The sequence below is a fragment of the Peromyscus californicus genome, unplaced genomic scaffold, assembly GCF_007827085.1.
Source record: "Peromyscus californicus insignis strain IS unplaced genomic scaffold, ASM782708v3 Scaffold_11__1_contigs__length_118956290, whole genome shotgun sequence".
Taxonomy (NCBI): domain Eukaryota; kingdom Metazoa; phylum Chordata; class Mammalia; order Rodentia; family Cricetidae; genus Peromyscus; species Peromyscus californicus.
Genome location: NW_026294402.1, coordinates 103673843 through 103700625, shown reverse-complemented (window position 1 = coordinate 103700625; position 26783 = coordinate 103673843). Strand labels below are relative to the sequence as shown.

The window sequence follows — 26783 nt, the reverse complement described above, 5'->3', positions numbered from 1 at the left end:
ACAGAAAGAGGAACAAGTGTTTTCCTTAGAAGTTTATTCCCAAAACAGAGCGCGGCTTCACGGAACAGTTTACACAGACAGGAAAGAGGGCCACTGTGCTGAAGGGGGACCCCAGAGACGGGTGTTTACAGAACCTAGGACATAGCAAGGACACTCTCCCACAGACAGGCCACTCAGCCTTGAAGGGCAGAGGTCAGGTCAGTCTGGGTAAGGAGAGCTAGGGACCTGGCTGGTAGGATTTGGCACAGGCAGTGAAGTGGGATTTTTGAATCTCAGAAACCGCCTCCCAAGTGTATACATGGGGTAGAGGTGGTGGCATTTGCACAGAACCCCAGCCCCGAGTCTCCTTCAGGTGTGCTGTTAAACAGAAGACTCAGCTGACCTTTGACCTGGGAAAGGTCAGGGTTAGAAGCCCCCCTCAAGATGGCCAGGTCCAGGGACATCACAGGTGGGTCTTCTAAGCCCCTCTCCCACTTTCCCTACCTTTCATTTGTAAACAAACGGGGGGGGGGCATTCTCAACTGTAAACAAAGTATCTAAGTTCAATGTTTTCAGTTGTAGACAGTAAATAAAAACCAACAATTTAAAAAAATAATCTTGACCTGTAAACAAAGTAACAAAAATTTAAAGTCCCCAGTCATGGGCATCAGACAAATAACAAAGAGTTTTATGAACAGGATCCTAACAGTCATTTTTCCCTCTATCAGGGAATAACCGGTGCAGCAGTCACTGCTCTGCCTGGTGCCAGGAGGATCCTGTCAGCAGTGGGAGGCTGGGGCACCTACATTCTGGGTCTTGGATCCCCTTGTTCCTGCTCCCGTTGTTCGCCCCCCCCCACCCCTCAGGGGGGCAGTGTTGCTCGGGCAGGGGAAGAAGCAGGGACAAAGGGGTGGCCCCTCCACCCACCCCCTGGTAGGAATGTCTGATTAGAGGCCCACGTCCCTCCCCAAGGGAGAAAGGGAAGCCTTGATCTGTAAACATGACTTCTGCTGCTCCCCCAGCACCACAGCAGCAATCCTAGGTCTTAAGGCAGTAAGTGGCAGGGACTCCAGGTAATATATACCCACATCCACAGGGGTAGTGGCACAGTGAGCCCTGGAGGAGGTGGGAGGACCCCTGTTTCTAAGACCAACCCCCAAACACAAGAGTTTGGCCTATGGGGCATTGGAGAAAATGCAAAGGTGAAATTTGCACTCTGGGCCCCAACAATGTTCAGATCAGTGTGGGGATGAGGCGGGAGAAAGTATCCCACCTGTCCACCCGTAAGATGAATAAAAAGAGCAGATGGTTTGCTAAGGACCCAAATGAGGCCAGCTGCATCTCTCTCCTATCCCCTCCCCCTTCCAGCCCAGTCTCAGACCCCTGGGAGACAGAAAAGCTGAAAAATAACATAAGCATATCTCTCTGGTTCCAAAGGTACAAAAGTATAAAAGTCCTCCCTTCAGCCCCCACCCCTGCACCTGCCACACTCATGCTCACAGATGCGCATGGGACCTTCATACTGCACTGCACTGAGTCGAGGGGAGGGCTTGAAGGCTGCCTTGGATCAGTCCTGAAGTTTCTTCCATCAGCCCCAATCCTCCGCTGTCCTTGGTGGCTCCTCCTCTGCTGGTCGGCCCCTCAGGAGTGACCTTCACTTCTGGGAACTCTGTTGAGTTGAATGTAGAAACGGAAGGCCAGGGCTAAGAGGAGCTTTCCCCGTTAGCCCTCAGCCCCTTCATGCCCACGCCAGGATTCTGAGCCCTCCAAATACCCATGTGGACCTCCACTCCCTAGCCTCATTAGCAAGTGGCTGCCTAGGTCTCTCTGTTTAGCAAGCCACCTTCTACGCAGACACTACACGAAGCATCGGTAAGTCAGATAAGGTCACAAATCTCCACATTTCAAGGAGTTTGTTTCTATAAACTAACTCTACAGATGAAGAGCTGCTGTGTGGCTTGTACTGTGCCAAGGTCGGAGATGAGGGACGGAACGCAAACTCAAACTCTTGTGACTCTAAAGCCTGAGTCCCTACTCAGTTCCCGGCACTTCTGCAGAGCCCAAGGCTAGACTGCAGGGAACCCAGATGGGTTGTCTGCTTCTCACCCTTCCCTTTCAGCATCCCTCTAGAACTCCAGGCCCCCAAGCCCTGCTTCCTCCCCCGCCTCTGTCCTCTCAACATTGGGCCCTGCTAGTCCTCTTGGGCCCCAGCCCCAGAGACCCTCTTCCCTCAGGTCATCTCTCACCCAGAGCTTGACCTGGCAGCTTCTCCTTGACAGACAACTCCCCTATTGGCTTGTCAGACCCCGCAACTCCCCGGCTGGGCCCTGCGCACTCTGGGTCTGGCAGCGCTTTTCCCTGCTCCCCCATTCCTTCTTGGATTCCTGCGTATCCAGCCACTTGTGCTGACTCTGAAAATCAGCCCCACAGATGCTCTGTAGGCGCTTGAGTTGTACTGTGCCTAACTCCACAGTGCCCACAGCGGGGAGCAGTGTCATGCGGATGGAATCCAGCACTGAGTGAATGACTTACTCTAAAGTGACTCCTCAGTCTGGCATAATATGCTAGTGTTCCATATGACCTCTTAGGCGGGGCCTTCGGAACAAAGATTCCTCTCATTGCCTCATGCAAATGCCAGGATATTTCGAACTTTGATGCCTTGACCCTGCCTACCCCCTCCACTAGTGTCAGCCTTTGGGGGCACTTTTGGGATGTGTAGGGTTTGGAAGCTGGCTCAAACCATACAGCCAGCAAGTTCCAGCTAGTTCTGTTCCCATGGTACGCTGGAACTGTTCCTAACATGTGGCCTCCTGGCTGTGCTGAGCCTTGGGGTAGCCCATATCTGTGGGCCAACTCCCAGTTCATTCTGCAGTGGACCTCAGGGATGGCCACATGGGGAAGCTGCTCTAAGCTGACAAGAGTACGAACAGGGATCTGGGCCCTGCTTACTCTGAATCTGGTGACAACTCCGAGATGCTGTGGGATGTGGCTGAGCGAGGTGTGGAAGGCCCAAGTGCAGAGGCTGTGGCCGAAGGCGTGGCAGTGGTGTGAGGGCCCGAGGGCGTGCTTGAGGACTGCACAGAAGACAGGGCTGAGGAGTTGAAAGAGGCAAGGATAGAGGAGAGAATGTCTAGTTGCTCTGTGGAGGGGCCATGGCTAGGGCCACTGGCCGGGTCCTCCCTGGCTCTGAGAAGCTGTGGGGCTGGTCCAAGGGCCTCTCGTGAGGGATGCCGACTAGGCACCTGGTCCAGCCGCTCCCGAGAGTTCGAAATCCTAGATAGAGAGTCCAGGGGCCGAGATGGTAAGAGGGGGTCCCTTGAGAGTTGCCGCTGTGGAGACAGGGGCAAAGGTGGGTGCTGTGGGTCAAGGTCCCGGTTGCGGCGGGGTGGGGGCAGTGTGCTCAACCATTCTCGGGGCGCCCCTAAGTCCAGTGCATCCCGTGACCCAAAGCGTCCAGCCATAGTGCCAGGGTAGTCCCGGGGTGGCTGCCTCCGTGGTAGGGTGCTGCCCCGATCTCTGGGCTCCAGGCGGACTGGTGTAGCATCCAGGTGTTCCTGGGAGCCTGGCCGGCTCAGGGGATGCAAAACAGGGGCAGGAACCGGAACTTCCTCTAGTCTCTCCCGGCTCAGCTGTCGCCTCAGGAGCAAGTCCAGCTGTTCTCGAGAAGAGTAGCGGCTGGCTGGCTGTGAAAGGCTACCTGTGCCCCCACCTGCATAGATGCGACCATAGGAGGCAGCCGGAACAGCACGGTGGCCCAAGGTAGCTGCACGGCACCAGGATAGCTCAGGAGTGCCTCGAGTCTGGGGCACCAATGGGTATTGCAACCTATTCTTCAGGATGCCTGTGGAAGAATTGGGGACAGGTTGTATGACAAAGAGCAGGCCAGAATCTAACCAAGGAAGTGCCAGTTCCAGGGATCTTGTACAGAACTAAGGTCAGAGGCAACCAGAGTCCTAGACAGACAGTGAACAAGAGTCAGAGTAGGAGGTAGTCTTGTGAGTCAAGCTAGGGCAGTCATGGTGCAGGGTCAGGGCAGTCATGGTGCAGGGTCAGGGCAGTCATGGTGCAGGGTCAAGGCAGACTCCCGAGAAGTCAGACGCGGGATAACTCTAAGTCATGGAAATATGAGCCTGGGTCGGAAGGGTAGGAATTCCCTGGGTTGGGGCAGGATCAGTCTCCAGTGTTCCTGTGATGCATGACCAAGGGCAGAAACCTCTGTGCTGGTGCAAGGACAACCTCGGGGACTGCTACAGCACGTGTAAGAGACCAAGACCTTCCAGACCAGAGCAGGAGCTCTGGACTCTAAGGCTCAACAGCCTCTATGGTTTGGCAACACGAGTGGGAATGGAGAAGAAGGAAGACGGCCTCTGAGGATCCAGGAGTACAAGGCAGGATCTGGGGGGGCAGGGACTCCACGGATCAGGCAGTCTCTGGGGACCATGAAGCAGGGTTGAGGAGCAGGAGCCTGTCCAACTGGAGCAAGATGACCTCCCCATTTGGCATCAGGAAGCTGAATTCCCACAGAGTCTGGGCCTAAGCAGCCTTCAGGACTCCTACAGCGAGGGCGAAGGACCAGGAAATACCTTTCCTCTGCCGCTGGGCCCGGCCCAGGGAGGTCTCATCTCCACTGGTCAAGGCCAGATCTGGCTGGTTGTTGTTGGCTGCGTCTTTGTTGGTGTCTAGTCCCAGGCGCCTTTCAGAGCCCCACGCCTGCAGAGCACACGGTGCGGCCTCGCACTCTCCCAGGGCTGGCCAGTAGGCCAGGAGGTCATTGCCGTCCATATCTGTGAAGCCAGAGCAGGTTAGAGGAGCCTCTGGCTTGACTCCAGGGTTTCCTAACACTTGTGATCCAGACTCAGTGACCCCTGCACCTAAGGACTCTTCAAGCCCTGGCTGTCCTCACTGAGGACGGGAAAGGGAGAAAGCTGGTGAGATGGCGGGGCAGGGAGGCAAAGCACTTGGCCACCAAGCCTGTTAGCCTGTGTTTGATTCCCAGGACCACATGGTAGAGAGAACTGACTCCCACGAGCTGTCTTGTGACCTCCACATACACACCGACGTGTGCGCGCGCGCGCGCGCGCGCGTGCGCGCGCACACACACACACACACACACACACACACACACACACAAAATGAAAATATTTTCCCTTCTCAGATTGGTGGAGCCACTGAAGGAATGTCTACTGCTGAGCCTTTATCCTTAGCTAGAAGCAGATAGATGAGTCGGAAGTTTGATGGCTGAGGTTAGGAAGACCAAGATAAACCCCAAATGACAGGGATGCTAGGCAGCTGAAGGGACAGCAAGTGACTCTGTAACATCTCTGACCTCGTTACCATAGCCCAGGTTGCTCCTGGGTCCCCAAGCACTCCTAGAAATCTGGATAGGAGTGGTACATAGGGTCCCAGTGAGTCGGGCTCAGGAATCCTGAGGAGGTGGTACGGTCCCTACATTACATCTAGGAGAAACATGGGAGTCTCTTGATCACCCATGGAATCAGCAAGTTCCGATCACCTTTGGGGTGGGCAAGGAGCCTCTCACTCTGGGCTGCCCTGCGGAGTGGACGTTGGAAACGCCCTCTCGTCCGGCCATTGTCCTCACTTTCTGAAGATGGGATGGATAGACTCCTCTCCTCCTCCAAGGACAGATCACTGTCAGAGTCAGAGTCTGCACCTGAGGGGTCAGGAGAAAGGCGAAGTGACAGGGACTTGAGGATAAGGAAAGGTCCAGAGCTGAGGGTCTGGATGTGGGCGAGCAAGACAGCAGGGGATTAAGGTGGGGTCTGGATGGAACTTGAGCGAGGGGTAGAAACAGAAGGGCTTGAATTAATTAGGGCTGAGCTAAATCAGAAGTAGGTTTGGACAACCAGGGATGGGTAGGTGCCTTCTGAGGCAGTGACCTGAGAGGAACTTGTCCCACCCAGTTAGGCACTGCCCCTAGTTTAGGGTAGAAGGCAGATCATAAAGATACCCTCTGCCCCCCTCCTCCCTGACCCAGGGCTCCAACTCCACCAGCATCTCGATGGAACATAGCCACATCCAGGTCAGTGGGGCCAGCATGAGCCTGGAGGCTGTGCTCGGTGTGGTCAGCAGTTGAGCCGTGTCGAACCAGAACATTGTCCCTGGAAATGCAGAATCCCCCACCAGAGAAGAACATGACAAGGTGCTTTGGAAGCTTGGGAGTCTTTGAGTGCATGGCCTGAAGCATGTGGAATGGCTGAGGGTGTCTTTGAGTCCATGGCCTGCTGCATGTAGAATGCCTGAGGGTGCCTTGGAATACATGGCCTGCTGCATGTGGAATGGCTGAGGGTGTCTTTGAGTGCATGGCTGCTGCATGTGGAATGGCTGAGGGTGCCTTGGAGTGCATGGCCTGCTGCATGTGGAATTGCTGAGGGTGCCTCTGGGTATTTGTTAGAAGACATTTGGGCAGGGTGGCACTGAGTTCCAGGTAGCCACCCTCCCTAAGCTCTGATAAGGTCAACCTTGGTGAAGTGGGACTAGACTAAGCCATATGTGGTCACTCACCTGAGGTAGCTGCGGCCCCGCTGGCTGTCCTGGTCCTGGGCCCGGCCGGAGCGGGCACTGCTCACTGAAGAGACGGTGGAGGCACCAAGAGTGATGCGGATAAGGCCACTCTCCTCAAAGAGGGCCGTGTTGTTGTAGGCTCCAGACCCCTGAGGGAGGTGGTTGGACAAGGGTGTGAGCTTATTCTGAAGGAGCCTCAGATCCGGGCATCCTAGGGCTCCCAACCCCACCTTCAGCCCTGGCATTCTCTCACCGTCCCGGGTGCTGGCCTTGTCTCCTCAGGAGCTGCCTTCTTGCCTAGACAGGCTGGTGTCCAAGCAGCCCGAGCATCGGCATTCAGGACACAGAAGAGCAGCGGTACAGCCAGGCCCTGTGGGTCAGTAAGGGTCAGTGAAGGTCACTGAGGGATCAGGAGACATAAGCTCAGAATACAGCCAACAGGACATCAATCAGGGCCAATAAGAGTCTCTGTGGGTCAGCAAAGGGAGGATCAGTGTCACAGGTTAGTGTGAGTCAGTGAGGAGTCTAAGGGAGGGGGACCAGCGAGAAAGTCAGGGACAGGCTCAGGACTAATGATGAGAAGACCCAACGGCAGGAGGGGCTGGAGTCAGTGCTGCTGTGGTCAGCAAGGGGGTCAGAAGCTGCAGTGTTGATGAAGGGCAGCCCAGGATTAGCTCCCAGCCTGATCTCAGGGACTAGTCTGGTGTCAGCTCTAGGCCTGGGGTCAGCAACCAAGGTCAGGGTCTGGTTTCAGATCAACGTAGTCACAGTCATTCAGTCAGTGAGCTCCGGGCCTGGTGACAGTGCCACACCTAGGGCTAGGCTGCTGAAGCCCCGTTGAGGTCTGGGGAAGGAGAGGGGCACCAGAGGTACCTGGAGGCCACAGAGTCCCACATGGAGGTAGTGAAAGGCCAGCACGCTGTGGTTGACAGCCAGGAGACCAAAGAGCCAGGAGGCACTGACCAGCAGGAGAAGCAGAAAGGAGCTACGCAGGGTCCTGCTGTAAGGACATGGAGGACACAGGGAACATGCCAGGGTCAAGCAGGGCTTATGTAGGGGACATCAAGAAAACACCTCACACAGGAACATGGAAGTCTCAGGAGGACACTAAGGAAGATGGGCGGTCACACCAAGAACAGGGAGAGCATTCAGGGAGCCATGAGGGACCATGGGAAAATCAATGGAGTCAGGGAGCCATGAGGGACCATGGGAAAGAATGGAGTCAGAGAGCCATGAGAGACAACAGATGACAGGAAGACACGTAAAGGCGGGGCGAAGTGAATCATTCAGGTCGTGGAAGAACCCTGGGAGACCCAGGGTATTGGGAGACAACAGAGCGAAAGCACATGTGAGGCCAGAATATGACAAAAGTACCAGAGAGCACAGGCCAAGGCACGAGCGACTTCCCTTCATGCAGAATCTGGAGCCCAACCTCCACCAGACCCCACCCGGGAGGAGTCTGCCATCTTGAGGACCCCTACTTCCCTCAACTAGCCAACTCACAGCACAGAGGTCTTCTTGGCCTCCCTCTGCCCTGTGGAGCAGGATGTGCGGGCAGCGAGGAGAAACATGGTCCCATTCATCTACACCCACAGTCAGGTGGAGCAGGGAGAGAGAGACAGAGACAGTAAGAAACAGAAGGAGAACAAGTCCACAAGCCCAAGCATGGAGAGAAAAAACGAGAGGGGAGGGGAGGGGAGGGGAGGGGAGGGGAGGGGAGGGGAAGGGAGGGGAAGGGAGGGGAGGAGAGGGCAGAGGGGGGAAGGGAGGGAAGGAGAGGGGAGAGGAGGGGAGAGGGGGAAGAGAGGGGAGGGGAGGGGAGAGGAGGGGAGAACATGACTCAGAAAGAGACACAAGAGCTGAAAAATCACAGAAGTCAGAGATGGAAAGAGACGTCGAGTGGGGTCATGACAACGACACAAAGAAATGGAGACAGAAGCAGGCGAATGGCCAAGTCTTTGACCCAACTGACCCCCCACTTCCATGCCAGCTCAGTAGGCGTTCATTCTGTGACCAGACATGAGACGGAAGCAGTCCAGGATGCCTGTGCACCACCACCTGCCACTTGGTCCAAGTCTCCTCCCTCCTTCCAGAGAATGGAGCACACAGGTGGCCCCAAGAGCCAGACACTCACCACAATGACAAGGATGATAGGGCCAGCGAAACTCCAGATGAGAGGTTCATGGATGGAGATCCAGCAGAAGTCAGGGTTCCCATAGCCCTCCGGGTCCAGCCCAACAGCAAGGCCTTTGGAAAGAGGAGAGGTAGAACCAAAGAGGTGTATTCTAAATTCTGACTCCCTAGCATGGGAAGGAAATGGGATCAATGCAAACAGGGTCCTCCCTGAGTAGGTGACATGGGGCATGCGGTTGAGGGATCATAATAGGGTTGGGGGACATAGCCTGGGGTCAGACCATATGATGGGCAGAGGTTGGGGATCACAGGCCTGAGTGGGTAAGACCTCACCCAACAACACAGCAGGGACGCCCCAGCCCAGGGCATGGTAGAAGCGCATGGCACCACGATCCACATTTCGAGGCTCAACCTGCATTCGGTAGAGGTGTAGGCCCTGCACCAGGAGCCAGGCAAAGGTGCTGAGGAAGAAGTAGTGTAGAAGGATGGCGACTGCGGTACACAGCAGCTGGAGGCAGGGCCGGGAGACTGCGGTTAGGATCTCTCCTGCCCATGCCACCTGTGACCCCACCCCAGACATCCGCTCTCCACTGATGTCCCTAACAACAGCGTTTAATTCCAGTCAGCATCCTGCCCCAAACCAGGACCTCACTGGGCATCCCTGAGCTTAGATCCTGAGCTTTGGCCCGAGGCTTTCCAGGGAAAGGTGGAGTCACTGGGACACAGTTCCCCTGGCCCTGGCCCTGCACCTGGTTGTGGGTCCTGTGGATTCCCAGCAAGAAGAGGAGCTCTGCCACTCCCAGGGCAGCTGCCACGTTGGCATGGATCCCGCGCACATTGGACTTGAGGCTGCGCAGGCTCAGCAGGACAGCCGCCGTCAGCACTAGAGCAGCCACAGACACTGCCAGGACCACGTGAGTGAACACCGCCAGCAACTCTAGGTCTCCCTCTAGCCGCTGTGGAGTTAAGGGTGATCACTGGGAGGCCAGGTGGAGAGCTTCCCCGCCCTTTTGACTTCCCACTTCTTTGGGTCATTGAACACGAGTCTACCTCACGGGGAGAGGCATCCATGAGGACTCCAAACGTGCCTGTCCGGCTACAGCGACACCGTGCATGGGATCCATTCCTGTGGACCAGCTCGCAGTCCCTTGCCGTCCACATACCATGCTGGTCTGCCCTGTATCCAGAGGAGAGTTAGATCTACCCTTCCATCCAGGACGTGTTCCATTGTAGGCAGAGATGGGTGAGATGGTTGGGGGAGGGGAGGGTGCCTGGAGTTGGGGAATAGCATTCCTCATGGGCCTAATTGCATAGTGGCATAGATAGGGGCCTCAGGGACAGGCTGGGACACCTCCCAGAGGTGAAAAGGGACAAAAGGTTTCCAGAGTGGGGTGGGTCCTCACGGGCCAGGTGGATCCCACTGCACACAGATCGCCTTGCTCCGATTCGCTGTCTGTAGTAGGCGGAACTCAAGGTTGATTGGGGACACCAGAACGCCCCTTAGGAAGTTGCGTCCATGGAAAACAGCCACGCTGACCACCGGGGAGTTCATAACAGGGTTCTGGGGGAGCCTGAGGAAACACCCATCTGGTCTTGGACACTGTTGATCAAGACTGACTGCCCACCTCCCTCTGTCTTCAAACCACTTGCCATAGCTGACCAGGGTCTGGGATACCTCCAGAGCATAAGTTATTTCTAAGAACACTGTCCAGTCTCTGCTGGGCTGCCAGGGGCTTCAGACTCACTGTCTAGACCTCTGAGGCCTGGACAGCTCTGGCCAGGCCTGTGACTGTCAGCCTCAAACCCCCCTTCTCCTATTTCTATCTGGCTTCCCCAACCGACCTGTCTATGCCTTTCTTTATCAGTCAGTTGATCTATCTATACCTGGATCGTGTACCCTTGTTGTGCGTGTGTGATGGTCCCCATATATGTCTCTGTCTGTCACCCTGCACCCCTGCTACTCTTTATAACCAAACAAAATTCACATGGAACCCAGCTGAGGCTGCCTCCCTGGAGCTTTGCACAGGATCATGTTTACCTGTGGACCGGCTCATCTGCCCATCGAGGAAAGGAGTGCTGTGCTGGGGAGAAACCCACACAAAGCTCAGGGTTGAGGGGACTAGGAGCAGCTCTGTGCCTGGTACCTGGCGCCCCGGCGCTCAGCCTGGAACTGGGCAGGGAGAAGCCCTCCCAAGGTGCGGTACACGAGGAGAATGACAATGGACAGCCCAGGCTCTGGCTCCGGTTCCAGGGGGGTTGGTGGGGAGACCACACTTGAGGCTGTGGTGTTTTCTGTGTTGCTGCTTGTGGGCAGAACTGCCAAGGGAAAGGAAGGAGCCAGGGTGACTTCTTACCATGAGCACCCACAGACCTAGCTCTGAACCCAAGCCGGCATCAAGCACAGAGCTCTTCTACACAGATTCAGAACCTGGGGGATGGAGGGTGCAGGGATATGAAGGGACATGGGAAAGGTAGCAAAGCTGGTAAGGTAAAAAGATGGTAAAGAATACACGGAGGTGGCCCTCGGAAGGTCTCACACAGGAGCCATGAGGCGAGGGAGGTCTGGCAAGGGGAGAATCGGTGAAAGGTGACATGACTTTGGTGAAAGGAGATAAGGAGACACGGCCCGGCTCAGAGGTCACCAGAAGGGCTCCTACCTTCAGATGGGGATGGCTGTGGGGACTGGGAAGGCAATAGCACGTGTGTATGAGGATCCCAGGCATCCTGGCCCCGGAAGAGGTTGCTGTGGTAACGGGGGTAACGACGGGCTCCCGGAGCTGAACTAGGATGCTCCATGCGGTCAATGCTGAGCACTGCCCAAGAAAAAGAGGGGTAACATCCGTCAAGGGCCTTCTTCCCATGCCAAGGGTTACATTCCCACCTATGCCCATGTTACACCTGAGCATCACAAGCTGTACTTTCCTTGGTATGAGGGCAGAGCATGGCCCTACAAAGCACCAAGGGTTGGAGTAGTATTGTAGCATCAGCCCCAGAGCTCCCCCTGCCCTTCTCCTGTCCCATCCACCACTCACTGATATTGGGTGTGACTAGTCCGACCGGATTTAGGTATGTCAGTTCCATATTCCTTGCAAGTGTGGCTGCATATTCCTCCAGGTGCTGCACTAGCCCTGCACTCCCTGGGGAGCCCCCGGGGGCCCGCTGTCCCAGGGCTGCCCACAAGTCTCCTGTCTCTGGAGCAAGCAGTGCAGAGCCGGCCCACAGCAGATTCTAGATGGATGGAGATGGAGTTGGACTCACCCAGGTGGTCATGATGTACATAGGGATGGGGCAGGCATGAGGGGTCTAGCCAGGTATTAGTGGGGGCCCAGGAAGCAAGAGGGCAAGACTGAAGTGGACAGGGAAGAGTGAGGCTGTAGGACCTTCACTTTTCCAGAGGTCAGGAGGGGTATAAGCTGGGGATCCGGGGCTAGAGGGGAGGAAGCCTGGAGCTGGGGGTCAGGGCCATGGAATAGGGGACATAGAACACAGCCCACCTCATTGAAGTGGGCATCTTGTGTGGCTGTCAGCCCGAAGCCCTGCTGATGGCTTTCAAAAGCCAGCAGGTAGGCCAGCAGGCGGGCAGTGACTCGGACATCTTGGCTAAAGTAGTGGTCAGTCTGGCCGGTGACCTCCCGCAGCCTCTGGGCTAGCTTCTTGGCCTCCACAGTATCCAGTACTGTCTTGTTCAGCTCTAGGCCATCCAACTGCCAGGACAAGGATGGCAGTGGTTGTTCTGTGATCCTGTAGGCCTTTCTCAAAAGCCTTACAGGGAGAAAGGCTTGGACAGATGAAAGGGTAACTAGGAAATGCCCAAGAGGTCAAGGGTTGAGGTGTGTATTGGGCCCATCAGAGGCCCGAAGGTCTTGGGGGTAGGGCATTATCTGGGCAGAGTCTCACCAGCAGACTGAGCTCTCGAAAGGCAGGCGAGGTACAGTTGAAGAGGTCAGGCTCCAACCAACCCTGGTCCTCATCACACATCCGCACCGCAGCACCTGGGGGCAGGCAATCCCTGGTCAGGCCTGGAGCCTGGGTCCTTTTGCTGTTAGGTGGCCACAGCACCCTCTTCTATCCCATAAGGAGCCTTGAGGTAAGGGCCAGAGTGAGAAGCATCTATGGCTAGGTGCCTAGATGCTGCAGCCAAAGCCCAGGTAGTTTCCAATAGCTTGTTGGTCAATTCTCCCGAGGATTCTGGGAACCAATCTTACCACTAACCACATAAAGAAAAGTAAAAGGAGGTACTGTAGATAGACACACACATACACACACACACACACACACACACACACACACACACACACACACACAAAAACACACACACTCTCTCATACAGACTCACTCACTCATTCACACAAATGGGCTTTGACAAGCTTACATACAGGTAAAAATTCATACATATGCCAACAATGCTCATTAGCTGTACACACAGATGTATGAACAGACATGCGCGCGCTTGCACGCACGCGCGCGCGCACACACATACACACACACACACACACACACACACACACACACACACACTGCTCTCTTGTATACTCACAAGCATGCTGACACAGACAAGATCTTCCAGGAGTATCACATGACCCAAGTGAGGTGAAAGTAGGTTTCTCATACAAGTTTTAACTACCTCAATGGTACTTTATCATCATTGCCTTTCCTTGTCTATGCAGTTGGGATAGAAGTTGAATAAGTTGTGTCCACCAGCAAGAGACCCTAACTTAAATCCAGAACCCCATCCCCTCAAGACAGACTCACAGACACATGCACAGGCACAGAAGGACACGCACATGAGCATGCATACACAGACAATCTCTGTCCAGCCACTGCAGAGACCTCAGGCAGCGGGGAGGGTTCTGGGAGGCCCTCAGAAAGCAAGGAGAAGCTGGTGGGTGACTCTGACCAACGGGGAAAACCTACAAGGACCTTAGGAAGTAGGAAAGAGTGTGCAAGGTCTTAGGACGTGGGAAAATATCTGAAGGATCCCCAGGTGATGGGGAGGGATCCTTGAGGACCTTGGGCACCAGAGAAGGTCCCTAGGGTCCTCAGATCACAGGAAGGGGTCTCCAGGAGATTAGGAGTAGGTTTAGAGAGCTCAGGCAGCAGGGAGGGCTCTGCAAGGACCTTAAGCAGCAGGAGGGGGTCTGCAAAAGCTCTGGCAGTGGGAGGGGGCAGCGCACCTGAGCAAACACGTACCCCTTACCTGTACCCCGCAATCCTGCCCAGAAGCCAAGAGAAACAGATGGAGGCTTAATGAGAGTATAGGAAGGGAACCAGAGCCCCTAAGAAGTTTAAGGGGCCCACATGGATTTCCACCCTACTCCCATCTCTTCACAGAGATAAGACCACCCAACTCGGTGAAAGAGGTGGCTATAACAATCAGAAAACAGACCTGCCCACCCTTAGCAACAACGCTACCCACCACATACTCACCCAAGGCCCCCCGGGGACAGGGTACTGTGGCCAAAACACCAAACTTAGTCTGGGGCCACCACACACCAGATCTCAGGGACTTGGGGCAGGCATCGTAGAGTACTAGGGAGAAAAGAGTGTTGAGCCCGGTGGCCAAGTCTAAGGCAAGTAACACCATACTTACTGCTGTTCTCCCACTCCTATGCCCAGGCCCAGAGCCTACCACTCCCTGCTGGCTTCTAAAGAGCTGGCCTATTAAAGTCTGGGACAAGTCAGCCAAGTCCACATAGTAAATGTAGGGCTCCCGGCATAGCTGGTCTCCCTCAGGAATAGCTTCCCAGAGCCCTCCACCTCCCGAAGCCAGGAGTGCCACTGGTTCCTTAGCATGCGGAGCCAGTCCTCCTCGATAGATGGGGGTGGAGAGAACTCGCTTACCTCGGCAGCCACTGGCTGTCACCTCTGCAAAGGGGCTGTCACAGCTGTTACACTGGCGGCCAAGGGCTCCTGGGCGGCAGGGGCACTGCCCGCTGTGGGGTGCACAGGAGCGCGAGGTGGAGCCCACAGGGTAGCAGTCACATGGGAGGCATGAGTCACTGCCCCTCGGTCGATAGTGGAACTCCTGTTTAGGGATGGGTCAGGGGCCTGAGATCAGAGGTTAGGCTTAAGGGAAGGGTCTGAGGTGAAAGCTTGGGGGATAAGGAGAATCAAGGGCAAAAGTTAAAAAAAAAAATTTAAAAAGAGACATAGACTAGAAAAACTTGTCTTAGATGAAGACAAGGAAGGGTTTAGAGGTCAAGAGTGAGAGGTGGTAACTAGACTGTAGGACACCGGTTCAGGGTTAGGGCGCCATTAGGTGACAGAGGTCAGCAAATCGGACAGAGATCATAGGTAGTGTCCAAGGGAAAACTGAAAGGTCAAGGGTCAGGGCAAACCTTGCAGTGGCACTGCCCATTTGTCTTGTTGCAGTTAGGGTCAAAGCCCTTGTGAACGTTACAGTTGCAGGGACCACAGGTTGGGCTTCCCCACCAGCCCCGAGGGCACTGCTGGTCCATCCTGGAATGAGAGGAGATAATGTGCGTCCACAACATTTCAGTGACCTGATTGTTCCCACAAGGTCTGACCATACTCCTAGTCCCAAGCCTCTCACCTGTGCTCACAGTGCTGACCAAAATAGCCATTTGCACAGTCACAGGTATAGCCATGGGGGGCTCCTTGGAGGTGCCGGCATGATCCCTGGTTTTGACAAGGGTTCAAGAGGCAGGCATCCACACACCCTGGGCCGTAGTAACCTGCAGTTTGGGTCAGGAAGCTCAGAACACTGGACAAAGAGCATGGAAAGAAGCAGAATCCTAGCCCTCTCGGTTCCTATCTGCTCCAGGCCCTCCAGGTCCTGAGCCTTCTCATGGCCCCTGGCTCCTTCCCCAACTCTCTCAACACCCACCTGGCCAACAGGTGCAGGAAAAGGTCTGCCAGAGGTCTTTGCAGTCAGCATGGGGTGGACAGGGCCCAGATGCACAGGCGTTGCTCACAACACAGCCTGGCTCCACATTCACTCTGTGGCTGGGAGGTGGCAGGGCTGAGGACCCAAAGGGTGTAAAGCCAATCCATATCCCCTGTAGACACAGACAGCAAAGGGTGAGACTCATGTCAAAGCATGTCCTTCGGAACCAGCCACCCAGTCTGATGTCCCGTGACATGCAGTCTCCCTCTATTCCTTCCACAAAACTCAAGGCCTCCCAAGCATCCCCATCCAGCCCCCCGTAAGGATTCCTAGTTGTGCTGTTTCTGACATGTATTCCAGATGATCCTTGATTATCTAAGCTAGATCTTACTTCCGCCAGAGGAAGGTTTGGTTCATCTCTGATCTCTCTGGGTCATCTAGCCCCCCCCCCATTCCCATATGCACTTAAATGCTACTTTTCAGGTCCCTGATGACCCCATATCATATGCTCATGCTGATTCTCACCTGGATACAGCCAACCAGACCCTGTGGACCCTCCTCCTTACTTCTGGGGGGCAGGCCTCCTACATGGAGTTGTTTTACTTTCAGGCTCTGCAGCTCACCCCCCACAGCCATGGTGTCCTAGAAGAAGGGGACAGTCAGCACAAGAGAAGGGGTACCGAGTAAACCCCTGTCATATCCCAGAGTCAGAATAGCTCTCTTCTAGCCCGGTAGGACCATGCTTTGTCCCCTGTATCAGAAGAATGGTTTGGAAATGAGTCGCTCCTAAGTATGGAGCACTTGCTGTGGTATGGGTGATAGAGAAAAGCTTCAGTTAAGAGCTGAGCTCAGGGCTGTCTGCTCTTCTAGAGGATCTGGGTTTGATTTCCAGCACTCACATGAAAGCTCACAACAAGGGCTCTGATACTCTCCTGTGGCCTCCCTGGGTACCAAATATATATATGGTATACACGCATACACAGAGACAAATACTCATACACATCAAAAAAACAAAAAATACAAGAGTTAGGCCCAGGCAGGCCCCTCCCTCCTGGACCCAGAGCCAACCTTGAAATTCCATGATCTTATTGTTTGAGCATCTGTATGAGTATACGGTGTGCTTATGTGTATATACATGTTCGTATGTGTATGGGTGCATGATGTGTGTAGGAGCATGTGTATGTTGGACATGCGGAGGCCCAAAGTTGACACCTGATGCCTTCCTTGATCACTCCCACTTTGTTAATTCACCTTGCAAAACCCGAGCTCATCAATGCTGGCGAGTCTAGTGGGCCAGCTTGCTCAGGGGATCTGTCTCTGCCTCCTGAGTGCTGGGATTACAGGCAGCTGCTGTGCCTGCCCGGTGGGTTCTGGGGATTGGAACTTGAATCCCTACAGTTGTGTAAGCAGGGGCTTTATCCTTTGAGTCATCTGCCCATCCCTGGAATTCCAGGATTTTGACTTGAGGTAGAGAGAGATTAGGGAAGACAACAGAAGGGGCTTTCAGGAGTCAGGCAAAGCCAAAGTCCTGACCGCAGAGGTACCACAAGAGCAAGCCAGAAATCTTGGTAGCCTACCTGACACAAGAGGGGTTGCCTACCAGACCAACCCAGTTGGTGGAGTAGGATCAAAGCAAAGTGCTAGGAGAATATCAGATTTGGTAGTTGGAGGAGTAGGAAGGAGCTGGACAAGAGGTGGGGTTAAATAAGTTAAGTCTGGTTGGAAAGCTGAGAACAGACTACCCTGGGGTCAGAGGTCAGACCTGGAAGAGGTTGAAGTCCAGTGAAACCATAAAGATATGATGGCCCCTTCGGCCACCTGGCTCCTCCTGCAACTCCAGCCGAAGATCATGCCACCGGCCATCACTGACAGTCATCTGGTCCAACAGGAGGTGGGCAGCATGGCCTGAGGCCCTACTTAGTGTCACAGACAGCAACCCCCGATCTAGCTGTAAAAATGCATAGCCTCAGGGTTAGATTGGGATGAGGCTGGGTAGTGAGTTCAGAGGGTTTAGTGGTCAGGAATATGCATTCCGAACAGTAGAGACAAAGATAAGCCAAATGCATAGTGCACTGTTCAGGGACACCGTATTATTGATACGGGCAGTGAAGGATTGGAAAACAGACATACCTGGCAGAGGAGCACGCTATGTGGTCCAAGCTGCACTTGTATCAAGACCCCTTTGGTTGCCCGTGTTCGAAATGCCAGTCCCAGGTACCATGGCACAGACACAGTCATGTCATTTCCAAAGTCCCAACTCAGTGAGCCATTGCCATAGAAATGGTAGGGATGGGCCATTGCTGAGGACATAAGAGAAGCAGGGTTACACATCCTACCCCAAGAACAGGCCTTACCTACCCTGTATGGTCCTCCTGCCCCATGATGCCCACTCACTGAGGCGACAATCTTTGCCACCAAAGCCCACAGGACAGTCACAGCTGAAGCCACCCCAGCGCTCGGAGCAGGAGCCACTGTTCTTGCAGGGGCCCGAGGCACAAAAGTGCAACTTGGCCTGACAGCCTGGAGAGAAAGGAACAAGGAAGGTATGAGAAGCCTGGGAGAGGAACTTGGGTGCTGGGCATTGATGGCACATGATTTCATCCTCGTGTTCTAAGGAAGTCTGTGAGAGTATGGCCTTAGGCTGGACTATAGTATGGATCTTGCCATGTAATATTGGATTGGGGTCAGATGTGGAGCCATCCCATGCAACCCTCCACCTCCTCCTTATGATGGAGACAGGGACATGAATGGGGACAAGTAGCTTTTGGGCCTACCTGCCATAGTGCCATTGTTTGCAACAAAGGCTGCCATGTCCATTCGGCGGCCATCAATGTGCAAGTCTCGCATGCAGCCAATGAAGTCCTTGTGGGACACGGGGAAGTTCTCGGGAAGGTTGGGGACACCCCCCAAGAGCAGAGGGCCAGTCAGGTCCAGGGACCTGGGGGTCAGGAGCCTGGGTCATTGGTGGGTCTGGAGCCAGAGTAGGGTTGCTCCTGGGGGCCACAGGCAGTAGGGGATAGGACTAAGGGAAGGGTAATTGGGTGAAGAAGACAAGGCCAGGCTGGGAAAAGAGTTAAGACTGCAATTGTGAGGATGCAAAGAAGAGATCATGATGGGCGGATGGTCTGGAGAAAGTGGGGGACTTGGATTTGAAGACAATGAGGAGGAGTGAGGCATTTGGGTGGCTGGGGTGGGGGATGGAGAAGAGGGGTTGAGGGGTGAGATCAGCACACTCAATGGTCTCAGGGGCTATTTATGAGATTAATGGACTAGAGGCAATGTGTGTCATTAGAGATTTAAGATATGTAGAGATTTTAGAGGACAGAATGCCTAGAGACTTCTTCTGAAGACTGTTTGGAAGCCAGAAGCCAGGGGCAGAATATAGGATTGGGGGCTAGACTGAGTAGGCTCCCAGTGTCTTTGATCTGTGGTTTGGGAAAAGAACAAGGAGTTTGGCAGCCTATGTGAAGGGTTGAGGTGGGCTCTGGCAGGCAGAGAACATGAGGATCAGGGGGTGGGGGCCTCACTTCTTGGAGCTTGTTTGCACACCAGCAGCTGCACATGAGTAGTTGCCAATCTCAGCACCAAACTGCAGAGCCACTGCCACATTGCAGTCATCCACACTCAACACAGCCACCTTGTCCTTCGAGGGGCCCTGAGCACCCCCTAGGGCATCTGTCCGGGGCTAAAGACCAGGCACACCAATCAACAATGCCCCTATGGTAATTCCTGAGGAGAACGCAGAATCCTGACTCCCCCACACAGCCCACCCATACTATGCCAGAGGTGGCGCCCACCTTGTTGTAGTATCTCAGATGCACTGTATGCCACTGTCCATCACTCAGGCCTCCTGGAACTGTGGGGCTAACCACTGTATTGGATTCACCTGTGGGGAATATGCATGCAGAACAATGTCTGGAGGTCCAAGCGGCACCATCCCAACCCATTTGCATAGATACAGACACTCTTAGGGTCATGCTGGATAATTGGATCACCATATCCCCTGGTGACCACACTGGCTGGACTACAGTGTCCTTGAACACATAAGGAGAAACTCAGACTTCTGGGAGAGATGGACCTTCCCTGAGGGAGTGGCCACAGCGTCTGGTCCTCACTGTTGTCTGTTTGGCACTGAACAGAGTGCTCAGATGCTCAGTGAAGGACACCTGAGGGGACTCATGCATTGACTCTGCCAGCCATCCCAGGAACACATGCACCCCACTCACTGTCACAAAAATCCACGGGAGCACCCACCCGTGGAATATGTAAGCCGCACTTGGCCAGCCACAAGCTCTAGAGCCAAAAAGTCATGCTTCTCATTCAGACGCCCGTTGTAGAAGAGTAGCCCGCTGGGCTGCACTGTTGCAAACCTGGGTGAAGTGGAATGGGACCATTAGGAGCAGACATCTCACACCCTCCATTAGAGAACCAGCTCAAGCTGAACCAAAAGAAGAGTGTGGGAGATGCCAGTGCATCCCAGCAGGGATCAGGGGAGAGGGTGGTGTCCAGTGAGGACCTCGGGACTGGGCAGTCAGCAATCTGGGTCAGGGTCACATAGGTAGAGACAGTGGAGAGACGTGCAGTGACACGGGGCGGGCACCTACGAGAGGGACAGCGTGAGGTGGAAGCGCTGCCGCAGGCCACGGAACATGACGAACGAACTGGGAGGGAAGGAGCGTGCGGCCACCTCACAGCGCGGGCCCTCGAAAGCGCCGCCCGCGGGGCACTGGCAGCGAAAGCCGCCATTGGGCGCGTTGGTGCAGGTGCCCCCGTTGCGGCAGACGCCAGGCACGCAGCGTCCAGCTTCGGTGTCCAGCTCGCAGTCTTCCCCTGCAGGGCAGGACGGGTCAGAGAACGACGCCCCGCCCACGCCCCGCCCACGCCCTTCAGAGGCCGGAACCTCAAGGCGGAGTCCCTCGGCCTCTGAATGGTTGAGCTGCCTGTGGGCACGCCCTCGAATGGTCTATCCCCCTCGCGGACACGCCCACAGACTCGTCGCCCCGCCCCCGCCCCCTTGCTTAGGACTTGTATTTCTCCATCAGCTTCAGACTTTCCGTAGGCTGGGCTCAGCCGCGCCTCTAACCCGACCAAGTTGCCTCAAAAAAGATGCCCGGTGCTCACTCGCACTCCGCAGTCCCGCCGCTAAGCTTCGCCAGGGCTTCATCCAGCGCGGCACGCGACTTACCGGTGAAGCGCGGGCGGCACACACAGGTGTAGCCTCCCTCGCGCCGCGCACATGCGCCGCCATTGCGACAAGGGTTCGAGTAGCAGAGATCGAGCTCAGTCTCGCAGAAGTCTCCCGTGAAGCCAGGCGGGCAGCGGCAGCGCAGACCGGCGATAGGTTGGATGGGTCGGAAGAGCGTGGAGGCCGAAGCCAGGAAGGGCGCGGAGGAGTCGAAGCGGAGCACTGACACGCATTTCATGTAGTTCTCGCAGGGCTCGCGCAAGCACACGTTGTCATCAAAGGGCAGCACGTCGAGCAGCGAGCGGGCAGCCAAGGCGGCACGGCGCACGTACAGTTGCTCCTGCAGCTCCTCCGAGCTGAACCAGGGCCCTGCAGCGCCTGCCCCAGCCCCACGAGGTGCCAGCGCTGAGAAGCTCACGTTGAGCACGGTGCCCCCCACGTCCGTGTCGTTCTGGATGTTGAAGATGAAAACGTCCTCGGTAGGTGTTGCGAGCACTGCAGCCACGCCTTCAAGAAAATGGCCCAGCAGCGGTGACAGGAAGCGCTCTTGCCACATGTTCTCCAGGCGCACTGTCAAGCTGTTGGCCAGCAACTCCTCCGTGATGATGACCACACGCAGCACACACTGTGCTGTAACACTATGCAGGCCATCTGCAGGCAGGGGCAGGGACAGTGATTAGTTTCGGGTCAGTAGCTGCCTCTCCTTGGAATACAAGAGGTCTGGGGCCTTTGAGTCAATAGACTGACCCCTAACAAGGCTCTAGAGAGTTTGGGGCTAGTAATCACCATCTCTCCAGCATCAAGTAATGACTAGCTGCTACTTCCTACTCCAGCATCCGCAACATGAGGAGAAACTTGAGTCAGTAATTTACCCAGCTCAGGTCTGGCCCCTTAGCACCAGGGAGCTCCACTAGCCCTGTCTCAATAATTACCCATGAGTCAGTACTCTAGGAACATACAAGAAGTTCCCTAAGTGCTCAGTAATCCATACTCCCAGTCATTGTGATTGATAGGCTACCCCGACTAAGGATAGGAGGAGAAGCCAGGACCACTGGCCATCTATCCCTAACTTCCCATCTTCCTCCACTGCAGCAGAAACAGCAGGACACGCCCTGCAAGAAACATTTGGGGGGGGGGCAGGTGTGTGGTGGCACATGCCTTTAATCTCAGCACTTGGGAGGCAGAAGCAGGCAGATCTCTGTGAGTTTGAAGCCAACCTGATCTACAGAGTGAGTTCAAGCCAGAGCTACATAGTGAGACCCAGTCTCAGAAAACAAACAAACAAACAAAAATCCCAGCACTTGGGAGGCAGAGGCAAGTGGATCTTGGGTTCAACGCCAGCCTGGTCTACATAATGAGTTCCAGGACAGCCAGGACTACATAGAGAAACCCTGTCTGGAAAAACAAGCAAAAACAAAATGAACAAAAAAGAGAGAAAGAACGAAAGAAGGGGGTTCCAGGGCAAGGCTATCTCTTGCCAGTCAACTGCTCTCCCGAGGCACTAGATGAGGTCCTGGACTAGTGAACACTGAATGCAGTTCTCCAGAACTCTGAATCAGCAAGCTCCAGGAATACCATGGACCTTGATGTATACCCACACTGCATCCTCCTCAGCCGCTTTAGTTAGCAAACTGCCTAACACTCTAGGTCTGGGTTCTGTGAGTTCAGTGTCCATCCTGAGATGACAGTAAGGTACTAATCTGCTTTGTTCATCTCAGATCAAGCCTGTGTTGGGTGGTCCATAAAGACTTGCTGTTGAGAGAACTGAAAGTAAATGAAGATCTCGCCTCCTCTGTCAGTGCCAGGATTCCCAGCTCCAGGGCTGAGACAGAAGAGACGCTCCAAACCTCTGGCACTTCTAGAAGGTGGGATTTCAAGGGTCTTTCCCACCTGATCTAGGAGGGAAGGGTTTATGAAAGCCACTGGATCTCTGGACATTTCCAAAAGGAAAGGTCCTTGGCCTGCCCTTTGGATAGCAGCATGGGCCCATTCCCTGCCTGAGGCTGTCAAAGTTAGCTGCTCTCCCTGACCACTGAATTGAGGGCAGACTAGACCCAAAGTAACCCTTATCTAAACATGGCCATGAAATGATGAACTTTCTGGCTTTTCCTAGAAACACAAGAGCATCACAAAGAACCTCTGCTCCTTCCTTCTTTAAGGAGAGAGGAGCAACCCCTATATGAACAGCTATTTATGGTTCTTAGAAGCCCTTAGAATCTTTAGGATTCTGCAAAGACTGTCCAAGAACATAAGTGGAATCTGAGGTCTATGGGAGATCTTACTGGGTACAGGAATCCACCACTTTAGAGATTCTGGTTTGAACCCTGACAAGATCACTAGGTCACTTGCCTACCCCGCACCCCTCACCTGTTACAGTTACCAGCATGGAGGCCACTAGTGGGCGGTTGTTGTCCAACTTTCTGCTGAGTCGAAGCTCCCCACTGGTCTGGTTGACCACTAGTAGCTGCAGCTCATTGCCCCTCTCAAAGGAGTAAAAGAGGTGATCAGAGACATCTGGGTCATAAGCTGGGATACGCCCAATGATGCCTGAGGGGAACGTGTCAGAACGGTTGGATACATAGTTGTTGAAGAGGATCTGGAAGTTGTTGAGCACAGGACTATTGTCATTCTGGTCAACGAGGCGCACATGTACAGTGGCCCGGCTGACCAGAGGAGCAGAGGTGGCCTGCACCACAATCACATATTCCTGGCGAGCCTCATAATCCAAGTCTATGAGTGCTGTCAGCTCTCCAGAGAAGATGTCCATTTGGAACAGCTCAGGGATGTTCCCTTCCACAATCTGGTACATTATGTGGGCATTGGGGCCTTCATCAGGGTCCACTGCAGTGATCTGAGCCACCACGGAACCTACAATGCTGTTCTCCTTCACCTTCACTTCGAACTCCTCAGCTGGGAAGACAGGTGCATTGTCATTCACATCTTGTACGGTCACCTGGATACTGACTGGAGTCCGAAGTGGGGGCACACCACGGTCCACTGCATAGGCAGTCAGCTCATACACTGGCACTGCTTCCCGGTCCAGCCGCCTCACGGTCCTGACAATGCCAGAGGTGGGCTCAATGGTAAAATCTCCATCCCCATCTTCCCCATTCTGGAAAGTATACTGAACCCGGCCATTGGCATGAGCATCCCGGTCAGTGGCTGAGATCTGCAGAACACTAGTGAAAGGTGGGGCATCCTCAGAGACCAAGCCTGTATAGTGGGAGGCCACAAACTGTGGGGCATTGTCATTTACATCATTGACCATGACCTCCACATACGTGGTGTCTGCTTTCTGTGGGATACCATTGTCCCGGGCAGTAATGGCCAGTGTATACGTCACTTGGTCCTCGTAATCAAGTGGAGCTTGGAGTGTAATGGCCCCTGAGTCTGCATCTATTCGGAACTGGGGCAGGTTGTCTTCCAGAAGATAAGTGATACGAGCATTTTCACCCACATCATCATCAGAAGCACTGATGACCACCACAGTGCTACCCACTGGTCGATCTTCGTTCATGCTCACTGAGTAATGAGCACTCTGAAAGACAGGCCTGTGTGTATTGGCATCTGTGATGTTGATATGCACATAGCAGTGATCATGAAGGGCACGGTCAGACGCAGTAAGCACCAGCTTGAAGTAGCGTTCCTGCTTGTAATCCAGTGGCAGAGCCAGTGTCACCAGGCCCACGCCACCTTGGGTGCTGATAGCAAAGCGGTTCCGGGTGTTGCCACCTGTGATTTGGTAGCTGATGGCACTGTTGGCATCTCGGTCTACTGCAGTCACACTGACCACACTGGTGCCCACAGCTGCATCTTCATTGAGTCGAAGGTGGTATTCTTTCATGGTGAATTCAGGCCGATTGTCATTGACATCCAACACCGTTACGGTGACACTGGCTGAAGCAGAGAGTGGGGGTGAGCCGTGGTCTCGTGCCTCCACACCAAAGAAGTAATGCTCCACAGACTCCCGGTCCAGGGGACCACTCACAGAGACCCAGCCAGTGGCACTGTTTATGACAAAGGGTGTGTCTGGTGCCACACCAGTTAAAGAATACTCCAGCCTGGAGTTCTCCCCGTGATCTGCATCCACTGCCTGAATGTGGATGACTGAGTGACCCAGGGGTGCATTTTCCAGAACAGAGACCTGAAAGGGTGTGCTGACAAAGATAGGAGTGTGGTCGTTGATGTCTACCACCTGGATGCTTGCCAGGCCCGTGTTGTTGGACAGAGGTGGCCTGCCTGCATCCTGTGCCCGGATTCGCAAAGCGTACTCCCTCTCTGCCTCAAAGTCCAGAGGTGCCACTACCTGGATCTCACCTGTGAGGCTGTCGATGGCAAAATGGCCACGGCTGTTGCCGCTGATGATGTTATAGTGCACCAAACCATTGGCGTCCTTGTCCTGGTCTGTGGCCGTGACACGTAGCACCACTGTGTGAGGGCGCACATCTTCACGCACCTGTGCCACATAGCGCTTCTCGCTGAACTGGGGCGCATTGTCATTCTCATCCAGCACAGTTATGTGCACTCGAACGGTGGCTGAACGTGGCCCAGGCTCCTGGCCCTGGTCACTAGCTTCTACCACCAGCTCGTAGCTTTCCATGTGTTCCCGGTCCACGCGGCCACTGGTGCTGATAAGGCCCGAACGTGGATCAATCTCGAAAGCGGCAGCCGCCTCCGTGCGTGCAGCTGGCGACCCTACAAAGCGGTAGCGCAGGTTGGCATTAGGTGGCGCATCGCCGTCTGTGGCACGCAGCTGCAGGATGGGGTAACCTTCTTCCACATTCTCACGAAGTGTTTCCCGATACTGGGCTTGCTCAAACACTGGCGCGTGATCGTTGCGGTCAGCTACTGTCACAGCCACCATGGTGGTGGCTGAGAGGCGCGGTGAGCCGTGGTCCTGTGCGGTCACTCGAAGGTAGTGGCGTTCCATACTCTCACGGTCCAGGGCGGCCGCCGTGCGGATGAGGCCACTCTGAGGGTCAATACTGAAAAGCTCCAGCGAGCGGCTGTTCATGAGCGCCGCCAGCGAGTAGACGAGGCGCCCGGCCTCGCCTGGGTCCGGGTCCTGCGCTACCACGCGCAGCACCGCTGTGCCCGCTGCCTCGTTTTCAGGCACCAGTGTCTGGTAGTTGTATTGAGGAAACTGCGGGTGTCGGTTTGCGGCACGACGGGGACGACCCTGGTTCTTTGAGAGTATTCCCTTGGCTTCAAGAGCAGTTTGGAACCCTGGAGGGCGCGGCCCAGGGCGCTGAAAGAGGAAACGGCGGCGGAAGAGACCGCGGGAGCGCATGCGCTCGGGAGCCGGCTCGGGAGCTGTCCGAGGCTGGCGGGGTGCTGAAGCCGGCGTAGGAGCTGTCCTCACAGCACGTGGTGCTGAATTTTCCCCTTGGTCAGCTCCCAAAGAGCCAGGGAGGCAGTCCCGCCGAAGCGGCTCCCTCTCTGTTCGAAAAGTCGCGGATCTCTCACCCTGACCCTTGCGTCGTGGCGCCCACAGTTTCCCACAGCAGCGGGAGGTTTCCACTCTCTTGCGGACGCCTCTCCTAGCATTACGCTGGAAGGACACTGGCCTGGAGCCATCAGGCTGCGCCAGTAGGTCCGAAGGTTGGGGAGAGATGTTCCCCAGAACCGGATCCCCTGGGGACAGAGCCTCGAGCGGCAGACTACCTCTCCGTAAAGGTCCTGTCCGCCCACAAGAAGAGATCTCTGGGTGCCAACATAACAGATATCCTGGACCCTGAGCTGCCTCTTGCTCCCGACTACCCAATGCCTGGACCACCAGCTCCGCGTTTGGTTGCTCAGGAGTCCCTCGACCGTTCCGGGCGCTTTGCCTACCTACTCGGAGCCTCATGAAGACAGGCTCCCTGACTCCCAGGCCAGACTCTCCATCCTCCCAGACGCCGGGAGGCTCGGGACAAAGAGCTGCGGCTCCACGGCCGATCTGCGTTCTTGGCCCTGTAGCAGTAGCTACCCCTGGGTCCCAGCCCTGGTCCCCGCCGCCCCCCAGCTCCTCCCGGCTAAAAGGGAACAAAGAGAGGAGAAGGAGCAGCAGTGTCGGGGTCGACGGTCCCCGGAGACCCCACCATAGAGGCCGCCTCGCCATCACCCCCCGCCTCCCGG

General features: G+C 55.2%; 1 protein-coding gene across 3 annotated transcripts; it reads right to left on the bottom strand.

Moving 5' to 3' along the window:
• Nucleotides 1-17: 17 nt before the first annotated feature.
• Nucleotides 18-26783, bottom strand: Celsr3 (cadherin EGF LAG seven-pass G-type receptor 3). 3 transcript variants are annotated; one of them, XM_052721378.1, is made up of 36 exons: nt 23034-26783; nt 20667-21317; nt 20086-20311; nt 19736-19851; nt 19279-19367; nt 19009-19166; nt 18256-18419; nt 17876-18001; nt 17612-17781; nt 17244-17429; nt 16007-16123; nt 15482-15653; nt 15188-15329; nt 14973-15093; nt 14476-14659; nt 14062-14163; nt 13832-13846; nt 12532-12626; nt 12129-12338; nt 11667-11862; nt 11292-11447; nt 10779-10950; nt 10038-10205; nt 9685-9811; nt 9384-9590; nt 8968-9142; nt 8636-8748; nt 8005-8084; nt 7375-7501; nt 6755-6871; nt 6502-6650; nt 5989-6098; nt 5492-5650; nt 4563-4763; nt 2929-3820; nt 18-1648 (listed from the first exon to the last, which is right to left on the bottom strand). In XM_052721378.1, exons 1-36 carry the CDS (start codon nt 26764-26766, stop codon nt 1621-1623), a joined length of 9954 nt encoding a protein of 3317 aa, XP_052577338.1. In that variant the 5' UTR covers nt 26767-26783; the 3' UTR covers nt 18-1620. The 3 variants fall into 3 exon arrangements, with proteins under 3 accessions (XP_052577338.1, XP_052577348.1, XP_052577356.1); XM_052721388.1 differs by having other exon boundaries at nt 7375-7498; XM_052721396.1 differs by lacking the exon at nt 17244-17429.